Source organism: Canis lupus, chromosome 3 (genome assembly GCF_011100685.1).
Source record: "Canis lupus familiaris isolate Mischka breed German Shepherd chromosome 3, alternate assembly UU_Cfam_GSD_1.0, whole genome shotgun sequence".
Taxonomy (NCBI): Eukaryota; Metazoa; Chordata; class Mammalia; order Carnivora; family Canidae; genus Canis; species Canis lupus.
This window is the reverse complement of record NC_049224.1, coordinates 13,987,936-14,011,729: the sequence shown is the minus strand read 5'-3', so window position 1 is coordinate 14,011,729 and position 23,794 is coordinate 13,987,936. Positions and strand designations below refer to the sequence as shown.

At 41.3% G+C, this 23,794-nt stretch overlaps 2 protein-coding genes across 13 annotated transcripts in view; one reads left to right on the top strand and one right to left on the bottom strand.

Annotated features, from left to right (window-relative positions):
* SPATA9 (spermatogenesis associated 9) overlaps nucleotides 1-23,794 on the bottom strand; it is a 111,192-nt gene that overhangs the window by 15,338 nt on the left and 72,060 nt on the right. For 9 of the 11 annotated variants that reach the window (XM_038532305.1, XM_038532306.1, XM_038532308.1 and 6 more), the window contains one exon: nucleotides 10,342-12,010. In XM_038532305.1, coding sequence (XP_038388233.1) covers nucleotides 10,617-11,567 — 951 coding nt within the window. In that variant the 5' untranslated portion in view covers nucleotides 11,568-12,010 and the 3' untranslated portion in view covers nucleotides 10,342-10,616. Of the gene's footprint in view, nucleotides 1-2,959; nucleotides 3,055-10,341; nucleotides 12,011-23,794 lie in introns of those variants that run through there. The other 2 variants (XR_005356660.1, XR_005356661.1) reach the window with 1 other exon arrangement.
* On the top strand, nucleotides 10,310-22,964 carry RFESD (Rieske Fe-S domain containing). Of its 2 annotated transcripts, XM_038532316.1 has the most exons (5): nucleotides 10,373-10,394; nucleotides 12,439-12,585; nucleotides 20,035-20,219; nucleotides 20,342-20,376; nucleotides 22,127-22,964. In XM_038532316.1, exons 3-5 carry the CDS (start codon nucleotides 20,045-20,047, stop codon nucleotides 22,391-22,393), a joined length of 477 nt encoding a protein of 158 aa, XP_038388244.1. In that variant the 5' UTR covers nucleotides 10,373-10,394; nucleotides 12,439-12,585; nucleotides 20,035-20,044; the 3' UTR covers nucleotides 22,394-22,964. The 2 variants fall into 2 exon arrangements, with proteins under 2 accessions (XP_038388243.1, XP_038388244.1); XM_038532315.1 differs by lacking the exon at nucleotides 12,439-12,585 and having other exon boundaries at nucleotides 10,310-10,394.

The following is a 23,794-nucleotide window of genomic DNA, read 5'->3' as shown; positions in this document are numbered from 1 at the left end:
GACCTTTATTTATTTATTTTTTTAGATTTTATTTATTTATTCATGAGAATACACAGAGAAGAGAGAGAGGCAGACATAGGTGGAGGGGTGGGGGGAAGAAGAGACATAGGTAGAGGGAGAGGGAGAAGCAGGCTCCATGCAGGGAGCCCAACATGGAAGACATGGGACTCGATCCCGGGTGGATCCTGGGTCTCCAGGATCACGTCCTGGGCTGAAGGCGACGCTAAACCGCTGAGCCACCCAGGGATCCCCCACCACCCAGTTTCTTTAAAGCAGTACCTCTCAGAACCTTTTAGGAACCTCTGCCTTCTTCGAAATAAAACTTCTTTGGGAATTGTCCCCACTTCCAACACACACACACCCAGGGCTTCCAGCAGTCACATATGGACTTTGTAGCCTGATCTCTAGGGCTAGTCCATTAGAACCACGTCCTGAAGACTAATGCAGATTTAAGGGAAAAGAAGACTAGAATAATTAGGATAAAATACTTAGGATAAAATACTTTTATGTGAGTTCAAAAGTGATACCAAGGGGATCCCTGGGTGGCTCAGCGGTTTAGCGCCTGCCTTCAGCCCAGGTGTGATCTTGGAGTCCCGGGATCGAGTCCCACATTGGGCTCTCTGCATGGAGCCTGCTTCTCTCTCTGTCTGTGTCTCTGCCTCTCTCTCTCTCTCTCTCTCATGAATACATAAACAAAATCTTAAAAAAAAAATGATACCAAAAGTAGGATATTGATAATGCCTATACTTCGAGGGAACAGGCAGTAGAAATACGGTGAGTTAGGGTCATGGAAAAGGACGACCAAATTGACACATACTAAGATAGAGCCAGCTTGGACAATCCCAGAGCAAGCATGATCTTAGATGTTGATCTGATGGAAGGTTATCTTCTCTTGGGGATCATCCAAGTAAAGAAAAATTTGTTTTTACATAAAGCCTTTTCTGGGAAGATCCAGAGGGAAAATGTCTAGGCTAGAAAGCAAGGAGAAAGTAAAAGGAGGGAAAGAAGGCACTCAATTTGGCAAACAGTGCACACAGCAGATAAAGAGACCAACAAAAGAAGCAAATTAACCCGTCAGAAACTCATCCAAGCCTTTCTAGAAGGAACAAGGGCACAGTGGAAGGGACTAAAGCATTGAAGATACATTTGGCCATATGCAGGCAAAACCTGGAACATTTCAGAGTTGAGGTAAGGCAATGGTTTTGAAGAGCATGTGGCAGAGGTGTTCTTCCTCCCCAAGACCTCAGGAAACTAGATTCAGAAGCATTAACAGCATTGTCAGAACTGTGCCATAAGTTGATACCCCAGGTGGAGCAAAGGTGAATAATACTAGGGAATCATCCTTGGCACCATTCTGCATGAGCCTCATCAATTCTATAACAAGATGGAGAGAAGTCAGACACTATGTCAGGACTTCAAGTGCTGCTCTCAAGAGATGTGGAGACCCTGACACTAGACAGATCCACCTTTAATGCTGCACACTCATGCCAGAAAACACTGGGCTCAGCAGAGTGTTAGATAGCACCACACAGCCTTAACCCTTGGCCTCATGTGAAGGGATTTCAATTGGACCAGCATTCCTGGACTCTCTCCACTGTTGGAGCTATGGAGGTCAAATTAAAAACAAACAATAACAATCAGAACCCAAACAAACATCCTCCCTTTTGGGGTTCTAAACCAAATTCTAGGGAGAAACCGAGGTTCAGAGATTAAATCCTCTAATAGAGTAAAGCCGAAAGATAACAAAATCCAAAGAACCATAGTTCAAAAATCAAAATTTCCTATCTTATATGAAATAATTAAAGACCTCCTTGAGTGCCAATTCCACGTAGCCTCTGCTGGAGAGTTCCCTGAAGCATGGGGGATTTGTGGATACTTCCTTTGGCAGTGGAAGCTGCAGACTGCTCTCCCTGAAATGAGGTATTCCTTTAGGACCTCTGAGGTTCTATTTGTTCAATTCCCATCTTATGATGAGCCTCACTCTTTCAAAGAGTTCAAAGTCTTAACAGGAAGCAGAACTTTATTGCAGTTCCTCACCCCCTACTCCTAGAACAAAGGTCAAGCAAAACGGTACTCTGACAACCCAGTACTTGATGTCACCAAAGACTCTCTGGAATAGGCTCAGGATATGAGATTAGAAACACGCTTGATAGGATGCCTGGGTAGCTCAGCGATTAAGCACCTCCCTTCAGCCTAGGGCATGATCCTGGGGTCCCGGGATTGAGTCCCACATTGTGCTTCCTGCATGGACCCTGCTTCTCCCTCTGCCTGTGTCTCTGCTTCTCTCTCTGTCTCTCATGAATAAATAAATAAAATCTTAAAAAAAAAAAAAAAAAAAAAAAGAAAGAAAGACGCTTGGTCTTGGCTTCCCCAGGGTGGATGCCAGTTAATAGATGTAGGTTGTCCAAAACTACAACCTGTGAAGTAAACTGGGAGAAATCTGCTCATAAAAGATTAATTTAGCATCACGTTAACAACTCTGGGATGGGGAGAAGATCTATCCATGCATTTACCTGACACAGAGGCAACTGAAACTGCTTTCTTACAAGATCAAAAGTTTGTAAAGGTGGAGGCCCTTGCATTTCCAGGTGTCTTTCTCTTCTTACAGATCAAAAATCTCTTCATTGTCATTTCCATTCTGAGTTCTCCTACTTAATTGAGCAGGGCCTCTATGCCATGCCATGGAGCTCTCTTGGAGCATATATTTTCAGCCCCGTGCCTCGGTGACTATTTGCCGTGACTTTGGCTAAGCAATCTGCCTCTAGGTACACTTTCCCCAGCGCCATCTGGACTCAAAGAGACGGTGTGGAGTCACTTTGAGCATGTGACATCTACACGAATCCAAGGCTAGTCCTGCCATGCTTCCCCTTCTGGACCAGAATGCAGATGGAATTTGGAGCAGCCCAGGCAGTGCTGCCTACCCACGCTGTCATTGGACAATTTCCAGTTAGATACTCACTAGCGCTCTGTAGCGGGCACAGAGCTCAGCCGCCTTGCAGTTTAGATGCAGCTCAGAGTAGATCCAGGTTTCAGTGGGCGGGAGGGGGAGGCTCTCTTTAAGAAAAAGAATACAGAATAATAAATTTTTTTAAAAAAATTAGATATGAAAGTGAATATTCAGAATGGGCAAATAATCATGAAAAATACAAATATTAAAAACCAAACATGAGAGCAAACATTTACTAATTGCTAGACACACCACTATCACACTTTTTGCCTATATCTTTTGTCTCCCTACTCTTCACTCATTCCTTCACATAATAACCATTTACAAATATCTTACATACAGAGAATAGAAAGATAACTGGATCTTTCCTAAAGCATAATCTTTTTTTAATCAAAAGAAAGCATAAAACAAATAGTAGTCTTAGTATAGGTTTGTGTACTTATAGACACAGAAATTATGATAAATTCTGTTTCATATGATTTCCATCAAGAAAGATACATGAATTTATAGTTTATAGGCTGTCTTATTGAGCATATCCCACGTGTACTGTTTATGAGAATAGAATCACGTGTTTACAATTTTACCAAAAGTCTAATGATAAGATAGGATTTTCCATAGAATAGTTTCTGGCTCTATCTGTTCAAATCTTATTTCTCTTCCAAGACTTTCATATTCCCTGCTGCAGACACCACAGCCGTTACATTTTGGTAGAACACTGGCCTGCACGCGAGCTTATAAGAAGAGCTAACACTGGGATTATTTTTAGAGGCCGTTTTTACACTGGGAAGGCCAGCAAAACCTTTACTATGCACCACAACTGACTGTCAACCATATAAATATATCCCATCAAACACAAACTAAATGCATTTCCAACTCAAACTGCCTCCTAGCCAAATCCCAAAAATGCCTGTGCGATGGAAGGAAAAGAGACAATGGCCTTCATCCCCGAAGTTAGATCATCCTACTTTTGTACATTTTTTACAAAATTTATGACAACTATTCCGTTCTCTCTTCTCCTTTCTTCACAAACAATTCAGTCCTAAACCAGTAGGGAAGACAGAGCAGGGTGGACACCTATGCTGGCTATGGGGTTGGGGGAACATACAGTGGCTTAGAGAGGAGTGACAGCCAGTGGGGTGGATGGCCACATGGTAGTGTAGTGAGTTTGGTTCAAGTTGAGTGAGAAGGGAATAGAAGTACAGCCCTGCCAGGGCTCAGAATCCAATCTACGTGAAATTCCTGCCAAAGATTCATAATCTGAATCCCCTAAGGACATGTCAGACAAAGTGCAGTTGGGGGACATTCTATAAAATACATGGCCTATGACCTTTAAAAATGTGAATGTCACGTTAGTGAAAGCCTGAGAAACTGTCCCAGACAAGGAAGCCAAACAGATATGACAACTAAATCATTCTGAACTGGATTTGAAGATTAAATGTCAATGTTAACTTCCTGATTTTGACAGCTGAATTGTGGTTATGTAGAATGTTCTTATTTGCAGGAAATTTATATACTAGAGCTTTAGGGGCTGATGTGGCATCAGATTGGCAACATACTTTTAAATGGCTGTTGGGGTAGAGTTCTCTGTACTACTTTTCTATAATTTTGTGTGCTTCCAGATTATATTAAAAGGATATAAAAGATGACTGTGGGAATACATTACTAGAGTTGCTCAGGACCTTGGAAAGGGCTCAAACATGTGAGGGGACCTGAGCTTATGTTTCATTAACTTCACTATCTCTAACTGCAGTAAACATTATTCTACGTATGTACCCAAAGGCATTTTTTTCCTGTAATTTAATCCTGGCCTTAGCTATGTCTTTCTTTTCTTTTAATTTGTTTTTATTTAAGTTCGACTTGCCAACATATAACACCCAGTGCTCATCCCATCAAGTGCCCTCCTCAGTACCCATCACCCAGTCAACCCTCCACCCACCTCCCCTTCTGCAACCTTTTATTTGTTTCCCAGAGTTAGGAGTCTCTCATGTTTTGTCTCGCTCTCAAATTTTTCCCACTCAGTTCCCCTCCTTTCCCTTATAATCCCTTTCACTATTTCTTATATTCTTAGTATGAGTGAAACCATATGATGATTGTCCTTCTCCAATTGACTTATTTCACTCAGCATAATACCCTCCACAGTTCCATCCATGTTGAAGCAAATGGTGGGTATTCGTCCTTTCTGATGGCTGAGTAATACTCCGTTGTATACATAGACCACACCTTCTTTATCCATTCATCTTTCGATGGACACCAAGGCTCCTTCCACAGTTTGGACATTGCTGCTAGAAACATCGGGGTGCAGGTGTCTCGGCGTTTCACTGCACCTGTATCTTTGGGGTAAATCTCCAGCAGTGCAATTGCTGGGTCGTAGGACAGGTCTATTTTTAACTCTTTGAGGAACCTCCACACAGTTTTCCAGAGTGGCTGCACCAGTTCACATTCCCACCAACAGCGCAAGAGGGTTCCCCTTTCTCCACATCCTCTCCAACATCTGTTTCCTGTCTTGTTAATTTTTGCCATTCTCACCGGTGTGAGGTGGTATCTCATTGTGGCTTGGATTTGTATTTCCCTGATGGCAAGTGGTGCAGAGCATTCATAAACAGAAATATCACCAAAGAAGACACACGTGGCCAACAAGCACATGAGAAAATGCTATGTCTGCTTTCTGACGTCTTTTTGGCCTTCCTACCTTTGCTGAGACCGAATGTGGTAGAATGACTATGTTCTCAACATGCTTTAAGGTCAAGGAGCAGCAACCTGCACCCTACGACCCTCCCCCTCTCACCTAAGGCTCTTTGCTGGGCCCACGTAGCTCTGTGCCTATTTACTTAGCCTGGCTTAGTACTAATGGCCAGTGTTTTGCTTGAGGCTCACTACAGACAACCTGGTGTTCACTGATCACACTCTCTTCTCCACTGCCTACTTACAGCCAGCATGTGTATTATTTGCTTACCGCCCAGGATGGGGAGTTCCATTTGGAAGATAAAATTCAAAGTGAGTGAGCAAGAAATCTTAAAATCTCTGACCTTTACTCTCTTGTTTTGTATGCTCAGCCACTCCTTTCTCCTTTCTACAAAACTGTCTGTCTAAAGAGAGTATAATCTAGTTTATTAAAAAAAATCTGGTTCATCCTCTCAAGATGGGACAGCACTAAGGTAGAGGGCAGCAATTTGGGCATATACATTTAATTCTGGAGATGTTAGCAAATCCATTTGGCTGCACATTTAAGCTACTCCAATCCAGATTTTTGTTATTAAATAAAGTTTACACTTCGGTCTCTTACTATCTCTTTCAGTTGGTTCCAAACTCAGGCAGGGGGGAAAAAGTTTTTTTTTTTTTTTTTTTATTGGGTCCTCTAAAGTCCAATACAAATAAAAGATGATGGCATCTTCCAGAGCGGTGACAACACATAAAGAAAAGCAGCACCATCATTTGAAATATATTTTAGGATGTAGAACTGACATGGCCCAGTCCTGGATGAAATATGGGGGGGATACCATGAGGGCCCCTAGGACCGTATTATGTTTGGGAATTCACTAGAATGACTCATGGAATTCATCAGATAGTTCTTCTCATGCTAAAATTATTATAATGAGATTATAAGAATACACAGCTAGATTATAAGAGAAAAAGGACACGGGGAAAAATGGAGGAATTCAGGTGCAGGCTTCCTTATGTTCTCTCCCTCTCTGGAGGCGTAACACAAAGCTGATTCTTTTGCCAGTAATAAAAATACAGAAAAGGAGCATGCAACAGTTTTGCCCAGGGAAGCTCGTTAAAGATTCAGCACCCAAAAGGTTTTATTGGGGTCTGGCCATGTAGGCAGCTCTGCCTAGCATGTACCAAAGTTCCAGACTCCCAGAAGGAAAGCAGGTCATGGTCAGCATCAACCATGTTGTTTGTATGAACAGTTTATTTTTTAAAAAGATTTTATTTATTTATTCATGAGAGACACAGAGAGAGAGAGAGAAAGAGAGAAGCAGAGACACAGGCAGAGGGAAATGCAGACTCCATGCAGGGAGCCCAACACGGGACTCGATCGCAGGTCTCCAGGATCATGCCCTGGGCTGAAGGCAGAGCTAAACTGCTGAGCCACCCAGGCTGCCTTTTTTTTTTTTTTTAAGATTTTACTTATGTATGGACAGTTTAGTCACAGTGAGACATCCTTATTATTTAGGGAAAATCTTTTACCAATATAGAGAACTATTTGCCAGCCAAATTCGCAGACACCAGCCAGGAGCCAGCCTTACAAGCAGAGCTTTCCAAGGATAGCAGTCTTAGGTCAGCTATGCCAATTCTTTTCCACACTGGAGGAGTGAGAAAAGGGGAGATGTGAGTACGGCATCTAGGTTTCTACCTTAAGCATGTAGATGAACAGGGCTGTCACTTATAGAGGGAACAAAGGAAGTACAGGTTTACAGGAGAAAATTAATATTTTTTTTACCTTTTTTAAAAAATTTATTTATGATAGTCACAGAGAGAGAGAGAGAGGCAGAGACATAGGCAGAGGGAGAAGCAGGCTCCACGCACTGGGAGCCCAACGTGGGATTCGATCCCGGTCTCCAGGATCGCGCCCTGGGCCAAAGGCAGGCGCCAAACCGCTGAGCCACCCAGGGATCCCAGAAAATTAATATTTCAATCTTGAACACATAAAACTGAAGATAGCAAAAAGATATCAGGTTAAGTTATGCTTTAGTATAATCATAAACAACCTTAGAACTTTGCTGGCTTAACACAAGAACTGTTTATTTCTCACTTCAGTTACGTATCTTTCATGGCCTCCTGGAAGGTAGTGACTGGGGGTTGGTGGGTGGTCTCTGTTCCACATGGTCACTCAGGGACCCAGGCTAGTAGAGGTCCACAATCTAGGATGTCTGTGGTCATGACCAAAAATAAAAAAATAAAAAAGAGAGAGGGAGACCAGGGAGGTGGAATAGGAGCTCTTCTATGCTTCAATCTAAGAGTGACACACTGCATATTCACTCACTGCCCATTGGCCAAAAGTAGTCACATAGCCTCACCAATTGTAAATGGGGTGGGAAATGTGGGATAGTAGGGATGTCTGGTGAACACTACTGTTTCTCTCATGGTGTCCAAGTAAGAATGTCACACGGGTAATCCACAACAAATGAATACTGTGGAGACTTTCAGATAGGAGTCATAAGAAGATAGTCTGTATTTAAAGCCACCCTCACTTTCTCATTATCTGAATCCCAATAGCCTAATAAGGGCAATGTGATCGCCCTTTTCTTGTTTAAAAGAATAGGAAATCCAGAGTGGTTGATACTCTTCAAACCTCACTGTAGTGAAACTATCAGCACACCAACATCTTCATTAGCTCACAAAACAGATTATTTAGAATTGAAGGCAGGTTTTGAACTTCTCTAAGAGGAAGGGCTTGGTTCCAAAAACACCTGCCTAGAAACAGCCTGATGCTCAGAGCACAGGAGAGAGGCTCACAAAGGTGAGAAGGGACATTTAAAACTATTTTTAGACAAAGGCATTGAAGAGCAAGTTCACAGAAGAAAAGTTATTTTCCACAGTAGGTAAGAAAATGCACACCAGGGCTACCACTAGGTGTCAACAGTAGGAAAGAAAAGACAAAAGAACAACTGGAGTAAGGTTCTAGAGGAAGATGTAGATTGGTTCCAAGGAGAGAGAAGATAGAAAGTGTCCCCCCATTCCCAGTAGTTTTCCAGGCATTCCATATTATTACATGATTAATTCCACTGATACTCTAGGTAGAGATAAAAGAAAGTTTCCATTTCTCTCTCTCTCCCTCCTTTGTATATATGGATGCGTAACTGAGGTCTTCAGTTTATTAGAAATCAGATTTAAGGTCAATGAATCTAAGATGTGTCTTATTTTAATGTCCAGATTATGTCAAGGCAAGAAGGACTTTTCATTAGAAACAGCAAACTCGGGATCCCTGAGTGGCTCAGCGGTTTGGCACCTGCCTTCTGCCCAGAGCGTGATCCTGGGGTCCCAGTATCACGTCCTGTGTCAGGCTCCCTGCATGGAGCCTGCTTCTCCCTCTGCCTGTGTCTCTGCCTCTCTCTCTCTGTCTCTCACGAATAAATAAAATCTTAAAAAAAAAAAAAAAAAAACCGCAAACTTTATTTAGTCCTTCCACAAGCTAAAGACTGCTAATACCCTCTGTGTTAGATGGCTAACTGATTAATATAAATTATAATAAATTCAAATATATTTTATCACTTTGGTAAAGCAGTTCATCAAAACTAGATGGTTAGTTTTTGTTTGGATCAGTGAAATAAATGGTCAAAAGGGAAATTATCGCATAAAATATTATCACCCTAAAAGTATACTGAACCGAACAAAAATCAAAAGAAACAAGCATTGGAGGCAGATCCATCATTCTAGGTTTCTAAAACTGTGTCTCTGCCTCTACAAAATCTTAAAAAGCAAAAAAAAACAACAACATTCTGGACTCAACTAGCTTGCAGCCTTGAACACAAGGAGGAAGTGGGAGGTTTTTGTTTGTTTTTTAACTCAGAAAGTATAAGGAGGAAAAAGTTGCAACGGTCAAAATAGTAAAGTGATAACCAACCACCAACTCCAATGCAAGCACCATTAAGTTTTTAAAAATACTTTTTTTTTTTAATAAAAAGCTCATGTACAGACGTATCTATTTGTATCTTGAGAGATCACGTTTACTTTCACTGAAGAATCGTGTATTGCGTGCCTTCCTTTCAAACACTCACCGCTTTCATGGAATCTGGTCGTGAGTAAACGGCTACAAAATAATTCACATGTCTACACTGTATTTTATTGGACCATCATTCATTCCCTTCTTGCTGAGGACTTCAGCTATTCTTATTCGTTCCCTGCAATCAGCATCCTTATGCACGGATTGTTTGCACCGTGAGGAATTTCTGTAAATATTTTTATTAGGTCAATTCCTGAGAGCGGGAGCACTTGAAAGGTGTGGGAGGCGCCTGGGTGGCTCGGCGGCTGATCGAGTCCCACCAGGGGCTCCCAGCATGGAGCCTGCTTCTGCCTCTGCCTGTGTCTCTGCCTCTCTCTCTGTCTCTCCTGAATAAATGAATAAAATCTTAAAAAAAAAAAAATGTGCGCCGGGCTGGCACACTAGAAAGAGCCCGCGACTCTCGGTCTCCAGCCCCGCGCTGGGGGGAGCGACTGTTTAAATAAGCAAATAAAATAAAACGTGGATAAACGCAGCGAGATCGACCAACACCCAGAAGCAAACAGAAGCCACCTACATTTGCAAACACTCTTCCACCACCGTCAGCCCCGAGGTCCCGGCGGGGCGCGGGCGTCACGTGGGGCGGGGACCGCGGGTCACGTGGGCGACTTCGCCCCGCCCCCCGGCCCCGCGCCGCGGCCGCAGCCCGGGCCTGCGCAGTAGCGTCACGCGGCCTGGGCGGCCGGCCGGCCCTGCGGAGGCGGAGCGAGGAGCTCCGGGAAGGTGAGTTGCGTTCTCGCCGCGGCTTGGGCGGGGCTCGCGAGAGGCGCTGCTTCCGGCTGGGCGGCGGGCCTGAGCCCGGGCTTCCGGCGGCGGCGCGGCCCGAGGAGGGGGTGTTGTTGGCCTTGCTGGCGGCCCTTCTCCGCAAGGGCTCGCGTTCGTTAGCCGTTAGCCTCCGGCCGGGCTTCCGCGCAGTCACGGCGAGGCCCGCCGAGCTTGTTCCCGTTAGCGTCCAGGCCCACGCGGGGCCCGCCCCCCGGATGGGGCAGGCGGGGCGTTTTCCACTAGCTTCCCCGGCGTCTGCACGCTGAGCTCGCCCCGGGGTTGCTGCAGCCCCGGCGTCTGTGCACGCTGAACCGGCCCGGGTTTCTGCAGCCCCGGCGTCCGTGCACGCTGAACCTGCCCCGGGGTTTGTGCAGCCCCGGCCTTTGTGCACGCTGAACCCGCCCCGGGGTTTGTGCAGCCGCGGCGCCCGTGCACGCTGAACCTGCCCCGGGGTTTGTGCAGCCGCGGCGTCCGTGCACGCTGAACCTGCCCCGGGGTTTGTGCAGCCCTGGCGTCCGTGCACGCTGAACCTGCCCCGGGGTTTGTGCAGCCCCGGCCTTTGTGCACGCTGAACCCGCCCCGGGGTTTGTGCAGCCCCGGCGTCTGTGCACGCTGAACCCGCCCCGGGGTTTGTGCAGCCGCGGCGTCCGTGCACGCTGAACCTGCCCCGGGGTTTGTGCAGCCCCGGCCTTTGTGCACGCTGAACCCGCCCCGGGGTTTGTGCAGCCCCGGCGTCCGTGCACGCTGAACCTGCCCCGGGGTTTGTGCAGCCGCGGCGTCCGTGCACGCTGAACCCGCCCCGGGGTTTGTGCAGCCCCGGCGTCCGTGCACGCTGAACCTGCCCCGGGGTTTGTGCAGCCGCGGCGTCCGTGCACGCTGAACCCGCCCCGGGGTTTGTGCAGCCCCGGCGTCCGTGCACGCTGAACCTGCCCCGGGGTTTGTGCAGCCCCGACGTCCGTGCACGCTGAACCTGCCCCGGGGTTTGTGCAGCCGCGGAGTCCGTTCACGTTGAACCTGCCCCGGGGTTTGTGCAGCCCCGGCGTCCGTGCACCCTAAATCTGCCCCGGGGTTTTTGCAGCCTCGGCCTTTGTGCACGCTGAACCCGCCCCGGGGTTTCTGCAGCCCCAGCATCTGTGCACGCTGAACCCGCTCCGGGACTGGTTCCTGAGCGCCTGTCCGTCTTGACTAAAATGTTAAATACAGCTTGAACTCGGGCGTTGGTGCCTGTCAGAGCTGGAAGGACCTTAGCGAGGACAGCCAACATGATTGGAGCGCTTCCCGCGGGCGGGACCCGCTCCGAAGCACTTGAGAGTGAAGCATTCACTTCTCAGCACAACCTTATGTGGCAGGCCTTTCATACAGCTGTGCAAACTGCAGCACAGCGAAATTCAGCGACGTGCCCCATATCACACAGAGCCGGGGTTCAAACCCGGATGAGCTCACGTGGTGATGGAGGATCTCTCTGGCAAGGACGATGGTAGCGGATCCCAGAGCAGCCAGGCGACTTCATTAAATGATTAGGGAACTGTCCAGTTTTAAACCTCTGTTGACGCAACTCTTGAACATTAACATTCCTAAATTAAAAAAAAAGAAAAATTCAGAACCATGTTTGGTGATACACATACACGCATTTATACATATATACATACATGCACAGATCTCTATTTTGCTGAAAGGTTTTGTGCCTTTTAGGACCGTTTACTTGCAGGCCACGTGTTATAAACTCGTGGATGCTGTTAGATGCAATGTTAAGATTTATATTACCAGTGTTCACTGAGTTTAGACTCAGAAGGTAGAAGTTTGAATCTTGACTGCTACTTTGTGGTCTTAGGAAACCTTTCCTAAGGTTAAAGAGGATCCTTTACTGTCAGTGTCCTTATCTGGAAAATAGACACACTATTTCCCCCTTAGAGGTTTCGTGAGGATTAATGAACTCAGGTTTGCAGTCAAAGAAGTTGGCACTCACGGAGGGATAACTGGCTTTATTATTCTGCCTCCAAAGAGAGAACCAAGCTACTATCTAAGGCATTTCTCTTCTCTGAACCGAAAAGCAAGGGTGTCACCCTGGAGTCCTGCATTCTGATAACGTGCAGATCAAGTCCCCAGACTTAGTAAAAGCACCTCTGTCAGAGCTCCAGAGGAGTAACAAGTAAGTTCCTTTAATTTCATGTCTCTTTTGTCTACATTATCTCAGGGAAACTTACTAGATTTTTAAAGTCAACCTATGCTGGAAATGATAGAGATCATCTGATAGAGACTGATGATCCATATAGCCTATTGGTAATTTTATATGGTGTTAGTGCCTTTAGAAACCTATTTGAGGTACCAGCCAAAAACACAGATAAGAAGAAAGTGGAAGAAAATGACCAAATTTTTCAGAAGTAACTTTTCATCTGGCCCCCAAACTGCATAGACCAGTTAATTTTTCACTTTCTTTTTGTTTAGTTAAGATCCTGCTATCTTAAAGTCTACTTAAAATAGAAGAAATGTGTCGGAGCATATGAATAGTGCATCAAAGTCATAGTAATTAAGGTGAACACATGGACTCTTGTGATTGTCTGAATGGACGGTGATAGTCACAATATTTAGTTAAGAATAATGAGAATAATGTGGGTGTTAATTATAAATATTACCAGATATCGTAAGTAAATATGACCATTATTTGAGAGATACGATAATACTTTCCTAAGCAAAATGCAAGACTGTAATATTAGTTCTCTGAAACCTTTATCGTTGAGGCCAGAGTTCTCTGCACATTTCTTATCAGGTCCTGCAAAGTTCACTGCAGTTTTCCTTGGTTGGGGTGCAAACCCGCCTAAAACTCTATGTTTCAAGAGACTGAAACTTGAGGAAGCATTGTATTTCATTCACATTTATTTGGAAGTCAGAGAACTTAATTAACGTTTGATGCTACTCTACATCTCATGTATTTTGTTAATGTCTTGATACTACTATTTCATTTCTAATTTTTTGCCTGGAAAAAGAAAAGTAAATATTCCTTTAATTCCTCTTCTAGTACTGAGTGTTTAAATAAGCCGAACAAAATTCTCAAACAGTCCATTCGTGATCTGTATTCACAGGCGCATTTTCTGAGGATAGAAAGTGCCACTTTATCCCTTTTCTTGGTTTTTGGATCATTTGGTACAGAAATATAAAGTAAGAGTTTTTTTCCTGTCTTGTGCTTGTTTCCTGGTGTACCTGTGCATGTTTCTCTGAAATATACTGAAAGGGGGATTAATGGGTCACAGATATGTTCAAGTTTACTAAATAATGCCAAATTGTGCTATTGCTAACTGACGTCATTACCATCAGTTTTTCCATATCCTCACCAACCTGGTGTAATTTTTGCCAATTGATTGGATAGAAAATCGTATCCCATTTGTCACTATCCTTTACCTTTCTTTTATTTTTTTCCTATTGATCGATGAGGTTGAGCATCTTTACATGTGCTCACTGACCATGCAGACTTCATCTATGAAATGTTTGTGTCTTTGCCCATTTTTCTATATTTTTTTGCACTTTCTTACTGGTTTATGGAAGTTCTTCATGTATTCTGAATCCTAATCCTTTGTTGGTTATATGTGTTGCAAGTTCTGTATTTTTTCTTCAGCCTAGTTTGGTTCATCTGTTCTTAGTTTTTTTTTTATCTTACTGCCCCTCTGTCTGTCCTGTCACAAAATCTGATAAAGCCTGCACGCTGGATACTGTGGAAGTAAATACTACCACCTGAGCAATGTGTATGCTTTGGGTACTTGCCAATACCAAGCAAAACAAGATAACTGAGAGTTGTAGTAATCCAGCCTTCTGTCAGCTATAGCATAGCTAATCCAGAAAATCATGGCATGGCCCTCATTGGCTTTTCTTAAAAATACTGTATTTTTGCTTTTTATTGTGAAATATTGTTTGACTTTTTGGAGTATAGTTGCCACACAATATTACACTAGTTTCAGATGTACAACATAGTGATTCACCTTCTCTATATGATATGCTATGCTCAACACAAGTGTAGCTACCATCTGTTACCATATAACACTATCACAGTATTACTGACTGTATTCCCTGTGCTGTGCCTTTTATTCTCATGACTTACTCATGCCTTAACTGGAAGCCTTTCCTCCCACTCCTCTTTCTGATTTGCTATTTCCCCCTACCCCCTTCCCTCTGGCAACCATCAGTTCTCTGTATTTATAGGTCAGATTCTACTTTTTGTTTCTTTGTTTATTCATTCGAATGAAATCACGTTTTTTTGTCTCAGTTTGACTTCCTTATTGTGAAATAGTTTTTCAAAATAGCATATGTTCTTTTTTCCATTATTTAAAAAGTAACTAGGTTAGTTGGAGTAACAGTTAACAGTGTAAACTTCAGAGTACAAATTTGACATCTCTGTAATTTCCTAAGCCTGATTCCTGTAATGCTTTCCTTTATACTTTGAATTCAAAGTTCCTTCCTGCCTCTCCCCACCAACACACATGCACACACACACATTCCACTTACGACACCTCAATTTACGTAATATCTAGTATCTTTCTTCCTTATGGCTCAGAATTACCCTTCTCAAAATAGTAGCCTATAAATTCCTTCTTTCTAAAGCTCACTCCTAACACATTCACCTAGAGATTTTTAATTCTAAATCATAACTTCTGTTTTACAAACTTACTTTTTAAATGACCCATGCTCTTTTCCTCCCAACATTCCTAGACTTCCAAACAGTCATACAAGGTTAAATAAGTATTTAGAGGAGCCATCAGAAGGCTGGGAGACTCTTGGTGCTGCCCTGTAACAAATTTTCCCTCTGGGGGCGGGGGATGGGGTTTATAATTTATGACCATTCATCAAGATCCAAGTGCCCTCCTTTTTTTTTTTTTTTTTAAATGTAATTTACTTATCTACAAGAAACACAGAGAGAGAGGCAGAGACAAAGGCAGAGGGAGAAGCAGGCCCCACGCAGGGAGCCTGACATGGGACCTGATCCCGGGTCTTCAGGATCATGCCCTGGGCTGAAGGCAGTGCTAAACCGCTGAGCCACCCAGGCTGCCCCCAAGTGCCCTTCTTAAAGAAGTTGCCTATATGTGTTTGTATGTTAAATGTTAAACTAAGACTTGAATGAAATCAAAATGGCACTTTCCGGTTACCAAGGAAAGGTACATCATTCTGTACAATATCCTATGAATATGACAATATTACTGTATGTGAAGAGGATGTGGATTTGGAAGGGTCATCTTTCTAAAATTAGAATATTTGAGGTTGACATGTGATTTATAATTTTGTTAAACACCTTAAATTATAGGCAGTTGTGTTCTGTTTAATATCATGAGCATTCCATGGCGACCTTCCTAATATTTAACACCATCTGGGTCTCTACAACTAACATGGACCATCACTTTGATTCACTTCCTTTTTTTTTTTTTCTCCTTTTCCTTTTCTATGTGTAATTCTTTTTTTTTTTTTTAATTTTTATTTATTTATGATAGTCACACAGAGAGAGAGGCAGAGACATAGGCAGAGGGAGAAGCAGGCTCCATGCACCAGGAGCCCGACGTGGGATTCGATCCCGGGTCTCCAGGATCACGCCCTGGGCCAAAGGCAGGCGCTAAACCGCTGCGCCACCCAGGGATCCCCTATGTGTAATTCTTTATCTTATATAAAGCAGAGTTGGATACTTCTCAAATTATCTGGAACTTTCTCTGGTTTTTCAATCTGGTAAAATACATAAAATAATGAAATTGTTAAAATGGAACTGAAATTGAAAATGTTGAGTAAAACCTAGCCTTGCCTACAACCTTTAGAATGGTTGTTACATTTTGTTTTGGAAGGCTTGTGTCAACATAAACATGTGTTGAGACTTTATGACAGAAGAGTTGTTTTGGATTGAAAATGAACATATATGCCATTTTTAAGGCTGTGTGCTTAATTTTGAAAGTCAAATAATGGCTCTTAAATGTTATACAGTGATATATATAAATTATTATTTTGATTCAAGGACTGGATCAGGGGTACCTGGTTGGCTCAGTTGGTTAAGCGTCTGACTTTTGATTTCAGCTCATGTCATAATCTCAGGGTCCTGAGATTGAGCTCCACATCAGACTCCATGCTCAGCGGGGAGTCTGCTTGAGATTCTCTCTCTCTTTCTCCCCCTCTCCCCACCACTCCTGTTCTTTCTATCTCTCTATAAAACAAATAAAATCTTTAAAAAAGAAAAATACTGGATCAGACCTATACAGAGTTGACCCTTGAGCCAGTTTCAATGAACAATATTGAAATATTTCTTAGATTTTATTTTTCTCACCTTTCCCTTTCTATTTTTGACCAAAAGAGTATTTAAGGGTCTGATAGGAGGCAAAATTTAAACATTCTGGGAAAAGAGTAATAATAATAATTCTGGATATAAACCATTACTTGGATGTTAACCAGTATTTGATTTCTAGGAGAGTGGGAGGTTAAGGGAATAAATGAAATTACAAGGAGAAAGGGGTATAGTGTAGGTCCAACTCTTCATGAAAGAACGTATTTTTGGGTACAGTTTCCTAGGAAGCCCACATTTTGTTCATGTATTATTCATTTTGTAATACATAAAAGAGGTGGCCAGCATTCAAATGGACCTTACCTCATTTCCTGCCCTTTTTTGCTGGCTTACCACTTACCATTTGAGGAGAATGTAGGATAGGGAAGTGGGCAGTGAATGAATTTCATTCAATTAGCAATAGATTGGACACTCTACTGGTCTTGCTTCTCTTCCACCTGACCTCTAAATGTTGGTGTGCCTCAAGAATTGTATTAGACCTGCCTACATTCCCTCTCCAAGTGATTCCATTGAATTCCGTAACTTGACAACTCCCAAATTTCTCTCTCTAGTGATTCTCAGCTCTAGTTTCATATATCTGACTGTAGTCTTGATATCACTATCTGGATGTCTCTTAGGTACCCCAAACTATGTGCAAAATGTAGCTGATTCTTGATTTTCCATTTCTGAAAATACCATTCCTTTTTTGGGCTTTCCTATCACAGTCACAACCTACCTGGTTGCACAAAACTAAAACCTAGGAGCCACTCTTATTTATTTTTCTGTAATTCCTTTATTCTAGTCCATGAGCCCAACCTCTCTGGACCAATTTACTCACTGTACAATTAAAATAATATCTTTTTGTAGTAATATGCTGGGAGATTAAATGACTTAAATAAATGTAAAGTCTCCAAACAATGCCTGGCATGGAGTTAGCATAGTGTGATTGTAGCTACTGCTATTGTTGTTGTTGTTGTTAATTTTCTCCCCCAACAGAGTCAACACCCTAGTCCAAACCACCATATTCTCTCCCATGGACCACTGCAATAGCTTTTTTTTTTTTTTTTTTTCTCTGCTTCCTCTTGTTTTGATACAATCTATTCTCCACACAGCCAGAGCATTCTTTTAAAAATAGATCATGTCACCCTTCCCAGCTTCACACCCTGCAGTGGCTTCCCATTGCTCTTAGAATAAAATTCACACACAGTGCTGCAGGACCTGGCTCCTGTCTGTCTCACCAAGCTCATTCACTATGCTCCAGTCTCCTATCTGTTGCTCAAATTAACCAAGCCTCCTCCCTCCACCCTGCTTTCCCCAGGCTTTCATATTTGTTGTTCCTTCAGCCTGGAATGCTCTTCCTTCAGCTCTTAAAATATCTAGTTCATTTGCATTTTTCAGATTCCAGCTCAACTATTATTATTCAGAGTCACCTTCTCAGCCTATTTGCAAAATGGCCTCCTCTTTCTCTCTCATATTACCCACTTTATTTTCTTCATGGCTGTTACAGTAGTGTGCAATTATCTCATTCGTGTATTTGTTAACTGGTGTTTGTTGTTGATCTCACCAACTAAAATATAATATCTACAGTGCCGGTCACACAGTATGTGTGTTCAGAAAATATTTATCAAATGAATGATAATCTCTGACAAGGAAAGAGAACTTTGCAAAAGGAGAATCTCAAGATCCACTGTTGAAATTTTCCTTTTGAAGTATTGTAATTCTGTGCTAAAGATTATTGTCAATAATCAGTTCTTGAGAATTGTGCTTGCTTGCTTTTTCAGACATATATTCATTCCTCCCTAAACAGATTACACAGAAACTTGCCCATCAGTGACCCAAAGAAAAGAGTAGATTGTGATTAGGATGTTACCATGAACTTTTAATTTCTTTCATATAATAAAGGGGTTGAAGTAGTCTTGCTCCAAGATAATGGTCGAGGTACATATAAAATCTCATGCCTGAATGCTGTAAGCAGCCTCTTTCCTGTTCACCAACTTCGGGGAGTAAGCCTGCTTTATGCCAGTTTGTGGAGCTGGATGTTGTCCAGATGGTTGAAGATTCCCATTCTCCAGCAGAGGGCAGAAACCATGCAAGGATATCCGAAAATGTAATTATTTAAGAAATAAAAAGTAAAGTACCTAGAGTGGTCTCAGTTTGTGTGTTGTGATTTTTATTTCATTACCTGCAAAAATTCAAAATATGTTCTTGCCTAGGGAAGAAAGTTCTTTGTCATCCCTGAGATAATGTCATACGTGGTTCTTTACACTTTGTGAAAATCAAAGACCACCACAATCTCTATCCTGAGATAGGGAGGAAAAACAGGAATGTTTCCAGAAAATTTGGGATAACAACTCTAATGGAAAGAGGGTGGGGTAAGAAAAAGATTTGGGGTTAGGAGTGGACGAAGAAAAAATATAGCAATTCTTGGCAAAACAGGATATGTAGTTTAGTTTTATTCAGAAACAGTCATAGAATAAAACTTAAATACCCTGATATGGGAGGCCCTCTGGAAAATCTTCTGCAAGGACAGTCCTGACGCTGATATATCTTGATGTGTCTTTCTCACCTAGAATTAACAGACGATGACTATATTCTTAAAGGTCCCTTTGAAAGGGTTGCTTTCAAAAAAGTAGCCTGAATATCTGTGCTGAGAGAAAATATATTTAGAGTGCCTGAAAATTCTCTACTAAAATTTGTTTGTTTAGAAATACAGGTTTATATACTTATATGAATTAATTGATGAGAAATTCATCTCTTTGAATTCCCAAATAAGGCAGAAGAAAGTAATGTCAATTTTTGAGTTAAGAAAATGCAATATGCCCATTCATACCTATCTCCTTGTGCTAGAATAGTTTTCTGGTTGATTTTTAAGACTGGCTGTCTACTCCAGGCAAAATCAAGTAAGTCACTTCAACCAAGAGATCTGAGACTATTCAGATTATCAAAGAATCCTACCTTTAGGGGAAGGCTGAAAACAATACTGATAATTGGGTATTGTTTAGCATTGAAATGATAGTAAAAGAACAGTGAAACGTCAAGCTCTGAGTCTTGGGACTTCTGAAATATCCATCTAACTTGTTGAAATGAATCCAGTATGAGTCTAGCCTCAAAGTGAAGACTACTCCCTAATTTTGGCAAACTTTATGCATCTCTACTTCAAAATCATGACTATTACCCAGTATTTGTGAATGTTTTATTTTTATATAGCTATTTTAAAAAGCCTCCATCAGTCTTAAAGGAATTAAACATTTCTTATAATATGGTTAAGGTAAGTTGTAGCCAAACTTGTGAAGATTGCTTTTTTTTTTTTTTTTTTAGTTCAATTAGCATGGATCTTGATGGCTCTGAACAAGATCCTGAAGTGCAGGAACATTCTCCTGTCTATGTTGGCAGAGAAGAAGACATTAAAAAATCTGAAAGAATGACAGCTGTTGTCCATGATAGAGAAGTAGTCATTTTCTACCACAAAGAAGAATATCATGCTATGGATATTCGCTGTTACCGTAAGAGTTTATTTTTCATTTGTAAACCTTGTATTTGTTTCCTAACCACAAAACTATCAAAATTTCAGGCTTTTTTTTTTTTTTTTTTTAGTGACTAGATGTAATATTCAATTTCTTTTCAGACTCAGGAGGACCTTTACATTTGGGAGAAATAGAGGTATGTAAAGTTAAATCTATCCTCTATAAATTCATGTTTCTTATTTATATTCATTTCATGCTGTATGCAAAAAATAATTTATTTCTGCATTTGAACTGTTATTTTAATGCTTTAAGTATAATTGCCAATATTCCAGGAATTCATAGTCCTACAATGTAAAGAAAACTATTTCACAGATAAATAGGGGACCTAGCAATTATACTCTGAGATATCTACCTACAGATATCATTGCACAAATGTTTAAGTATATATATGGGAGAATTTTACTGTGGCATTATTTGTTGTAATGAGAAATTGAAGGCAACCTAAATTTTTTTTTCAACCTAAATGTTTTAACAATAGGACACAGTTTAAACAAACTATGAATAGCTGTGCTATGGAAAACTATGCAACCACTGCCTCATTAACTTACAAGATAGATCTGTATGTATTGGTATGGAGGGATGTCAGCAGTATATTTCTGAGTGAAAAAAGCAAGTCCTAGAATGAAGGGTCTAGTGTGATTCCATTTTTTAAATAAAAGGTAATAGTCACTTTGCACTTTATACACTTCTACAGTTTGAATTTTTCAGTATGTATTACCTGTACAATGTAAAAATATAAATATGTATATTTTAAAAAGGAAACCACACACTGAAGGCTTATCTGAGGAAGGAATGGGGAAACTGTCTTACTTTCGTGCATTCCCAAACTCACTGGCTGCATAACTTCTTATTTTCTACTTCATAAAATTGATCTCTCTCCATCCTTCCCCTTCCCGCCACCTCCCACTTGTACAAAATACAAGCCTGAAACTTGGCATTCCACTCTATACTTCATATCTACTTACTTCTACACCTATTCTTATGTTAGAAGGACATATGTGTGTTTAAATCATGAACATGAATTTATGAATTATGAAAATATGAATGCTTGTTGACTGTTTTGGGGACACAATATCAGTATTACTGAACTCCTTGTATAGAGAAACAAATGTAAGCATCTGGTAGTGATAATGTGAAATAAAATCCTTCTGTTTTGGACCATAACAAGACCTGTAAGACTTTGCTACTTAAAGTTTGTTCCATAAACCAGCAACCTTGGTGTCACTTGGGAGCTTCTTGGAGCTACAGAATCTTGCACCCTATCCTAGGACTACTGAATTTTTTTTTTTTTTTAAGGACTACTGAATTTTTTTAAAACAGGATCTGCATTTAGACAAGATCCAGGTGATTCCCATGCTCTTTAAAATTTGAGAAGCACTGATTCAAGACAGTTAAAAAGTTGAGAATTGACTACTTTGGATCACAAATTGCTCTTCAGTCAACATATACACTCAGGCCTTTAGTAACCTCTCAAATTTATATTTGAAGCTTACCATTCTTCCAGCAGCTAGTGAAAATTCCTTTAGAAGCACATAATGCCCTTGCCCCATTTCTGTCAAGGAAATGACATTTTAACATCTAATAGATAACATCATAGATTCAGTCACATGGTAGAGTTGCTTGAGCTCATAGAGTTCTGATATACTAGAGTATATCAGATAGGGTTCTAATATACTAGGTTTCTAATCAAATGCAAAAGGGACTTGATGACTGCTGAGATTAGGTTTTGCATTATGCAGAATAATTTGTAAATGGAAGGGAAAGAAGAGAGGGTGGCCTGTTCTTTAACCTGTTTTTTCTGCAGTAGATCTTATGCTGAGTTGGAGATTTATTGTGAATGTTGGAAATGTCAGGCTATTAAATCATTTATTTATTTCCTTCCCCAGGATTTTGATGGACGACCATGTATAGTTTGTCCCTGGCATAAATACAAAATTACTTTGGCAACAGGAGAAGGACTGTATCAGTCTATCAACCCTAGAGATCCATCAGCAAAACCCAAGTGGTGCTCCAAAGGAGTAAAGCAAAGGATTCATAAAGTGACAGTGGACAATGGGAGTATTTATGTGACTCTTTCTAATGAACCTTTTAAGTGTGACTCTGATTTTTATGCCACTGGAGACTTTAAAGTAATTCGGAGTCCTTTCAGATAAAACTATATGGCAATGAAAAATGTTGTGTATATTTAAAAAATATTTTTTAGAATAACTGTGCTGCAATACCAAAGAGGATTAATTTTTCCAACATGGGCACATTTATTACTAATCTTTAAAAATCATATAAATCTGAGCAGTTCAAAAGTACATGTGCTTATTATGATGGAGGGAATATCGTCAGGATCTATAGAACACATTTCATCCAGTCCTCTGAACTGATTAGTACCTGAAGGTTCTAGGTTTGGAATATGCATTTTGAGAAGGGTGAAAATAATCTGCGGTAACCACAATAAAGAAAAGGTAAAAAGTAAGATCTAATAAATATGGAGGGTTGGTAATTCCTATTTTGATGTAGCAGACTTTATCATGGAAAAGTTGTAATATATACAAACTAAACAGAGTAGCATAATAAACTCTCATCACCCAACTTCAGTATTATCATCATTCTTCTATTCCTCTATTCTTGTATTCTTGTTTCACTGATACCTCAACACACTCTCCACCTCCCCTATTTGGTTGTTATTCTTACCTTTTTGAAGTAAAATTTAAATACATTGAAATGCTTAAATCTCAACTATTTGATTTTTCCAAATATATAGCAGACTTTTTACATTTCAAAAATGCCTCCAAAATGGGATCAATTTACATGCTTAATTTAGAAATAAGAAACGTATTCAACACTTCATACAACACCCGGTGCTCACCACTAGTGCACTCTTTCATCCCCATGTACTGCACATTGAAACCAAACAGATCTTGGCTCAGTTTCTCTCTGGTCAAAGCAAACACTCAAAGAAGACACACAGCTGCTGCCCAGCCATGAGAGATGTGAAGTCTCTTATTCAGTAAGCCAAAGTACTTTGAATGTCCTATATAAAATCTTCAAATATAAGTTTGTTTTTGCTTTGTTTTTTTTTTTTTTAATTTTTATTTATTTATGATAGTCACAGAGAGAGAGAGACAGAGACACAGGCAGAGGGAGAAGCAGGCTCCATGCACTGGGAGCCTGATGTGGGATTCAATCCCGGGTCTCCAGGATCACGCCATGGGCCAAAGGCAGACGCCAAACCGCTGCGCCACCCAGGGATCCCTTGCTTTGTTTTTGAGAATTTTGTGATGTATTTAGAACTAAGTGCTTCATGTAAATGTTAGAAGAGATAGAGGGTGTTGTTCCTCAGAGTCCCTACTGCTGAGTTCCCGGACAGGGCTGACGTTCAGTTGGTCCACCCTGCTTTCACATACCAGTTATTTATGGCTAGCAGTATTCTGGTTGCCTGGTGCCCACGCTGTGGTGTAGTACTCTGGGTGTTTATCATCTAAAACTCAGCAGCAAATAGTAGAATATAAGAATAAGTAGAATCAGAACCAGGATGATCACATTATGAATTCAGAGTGTGA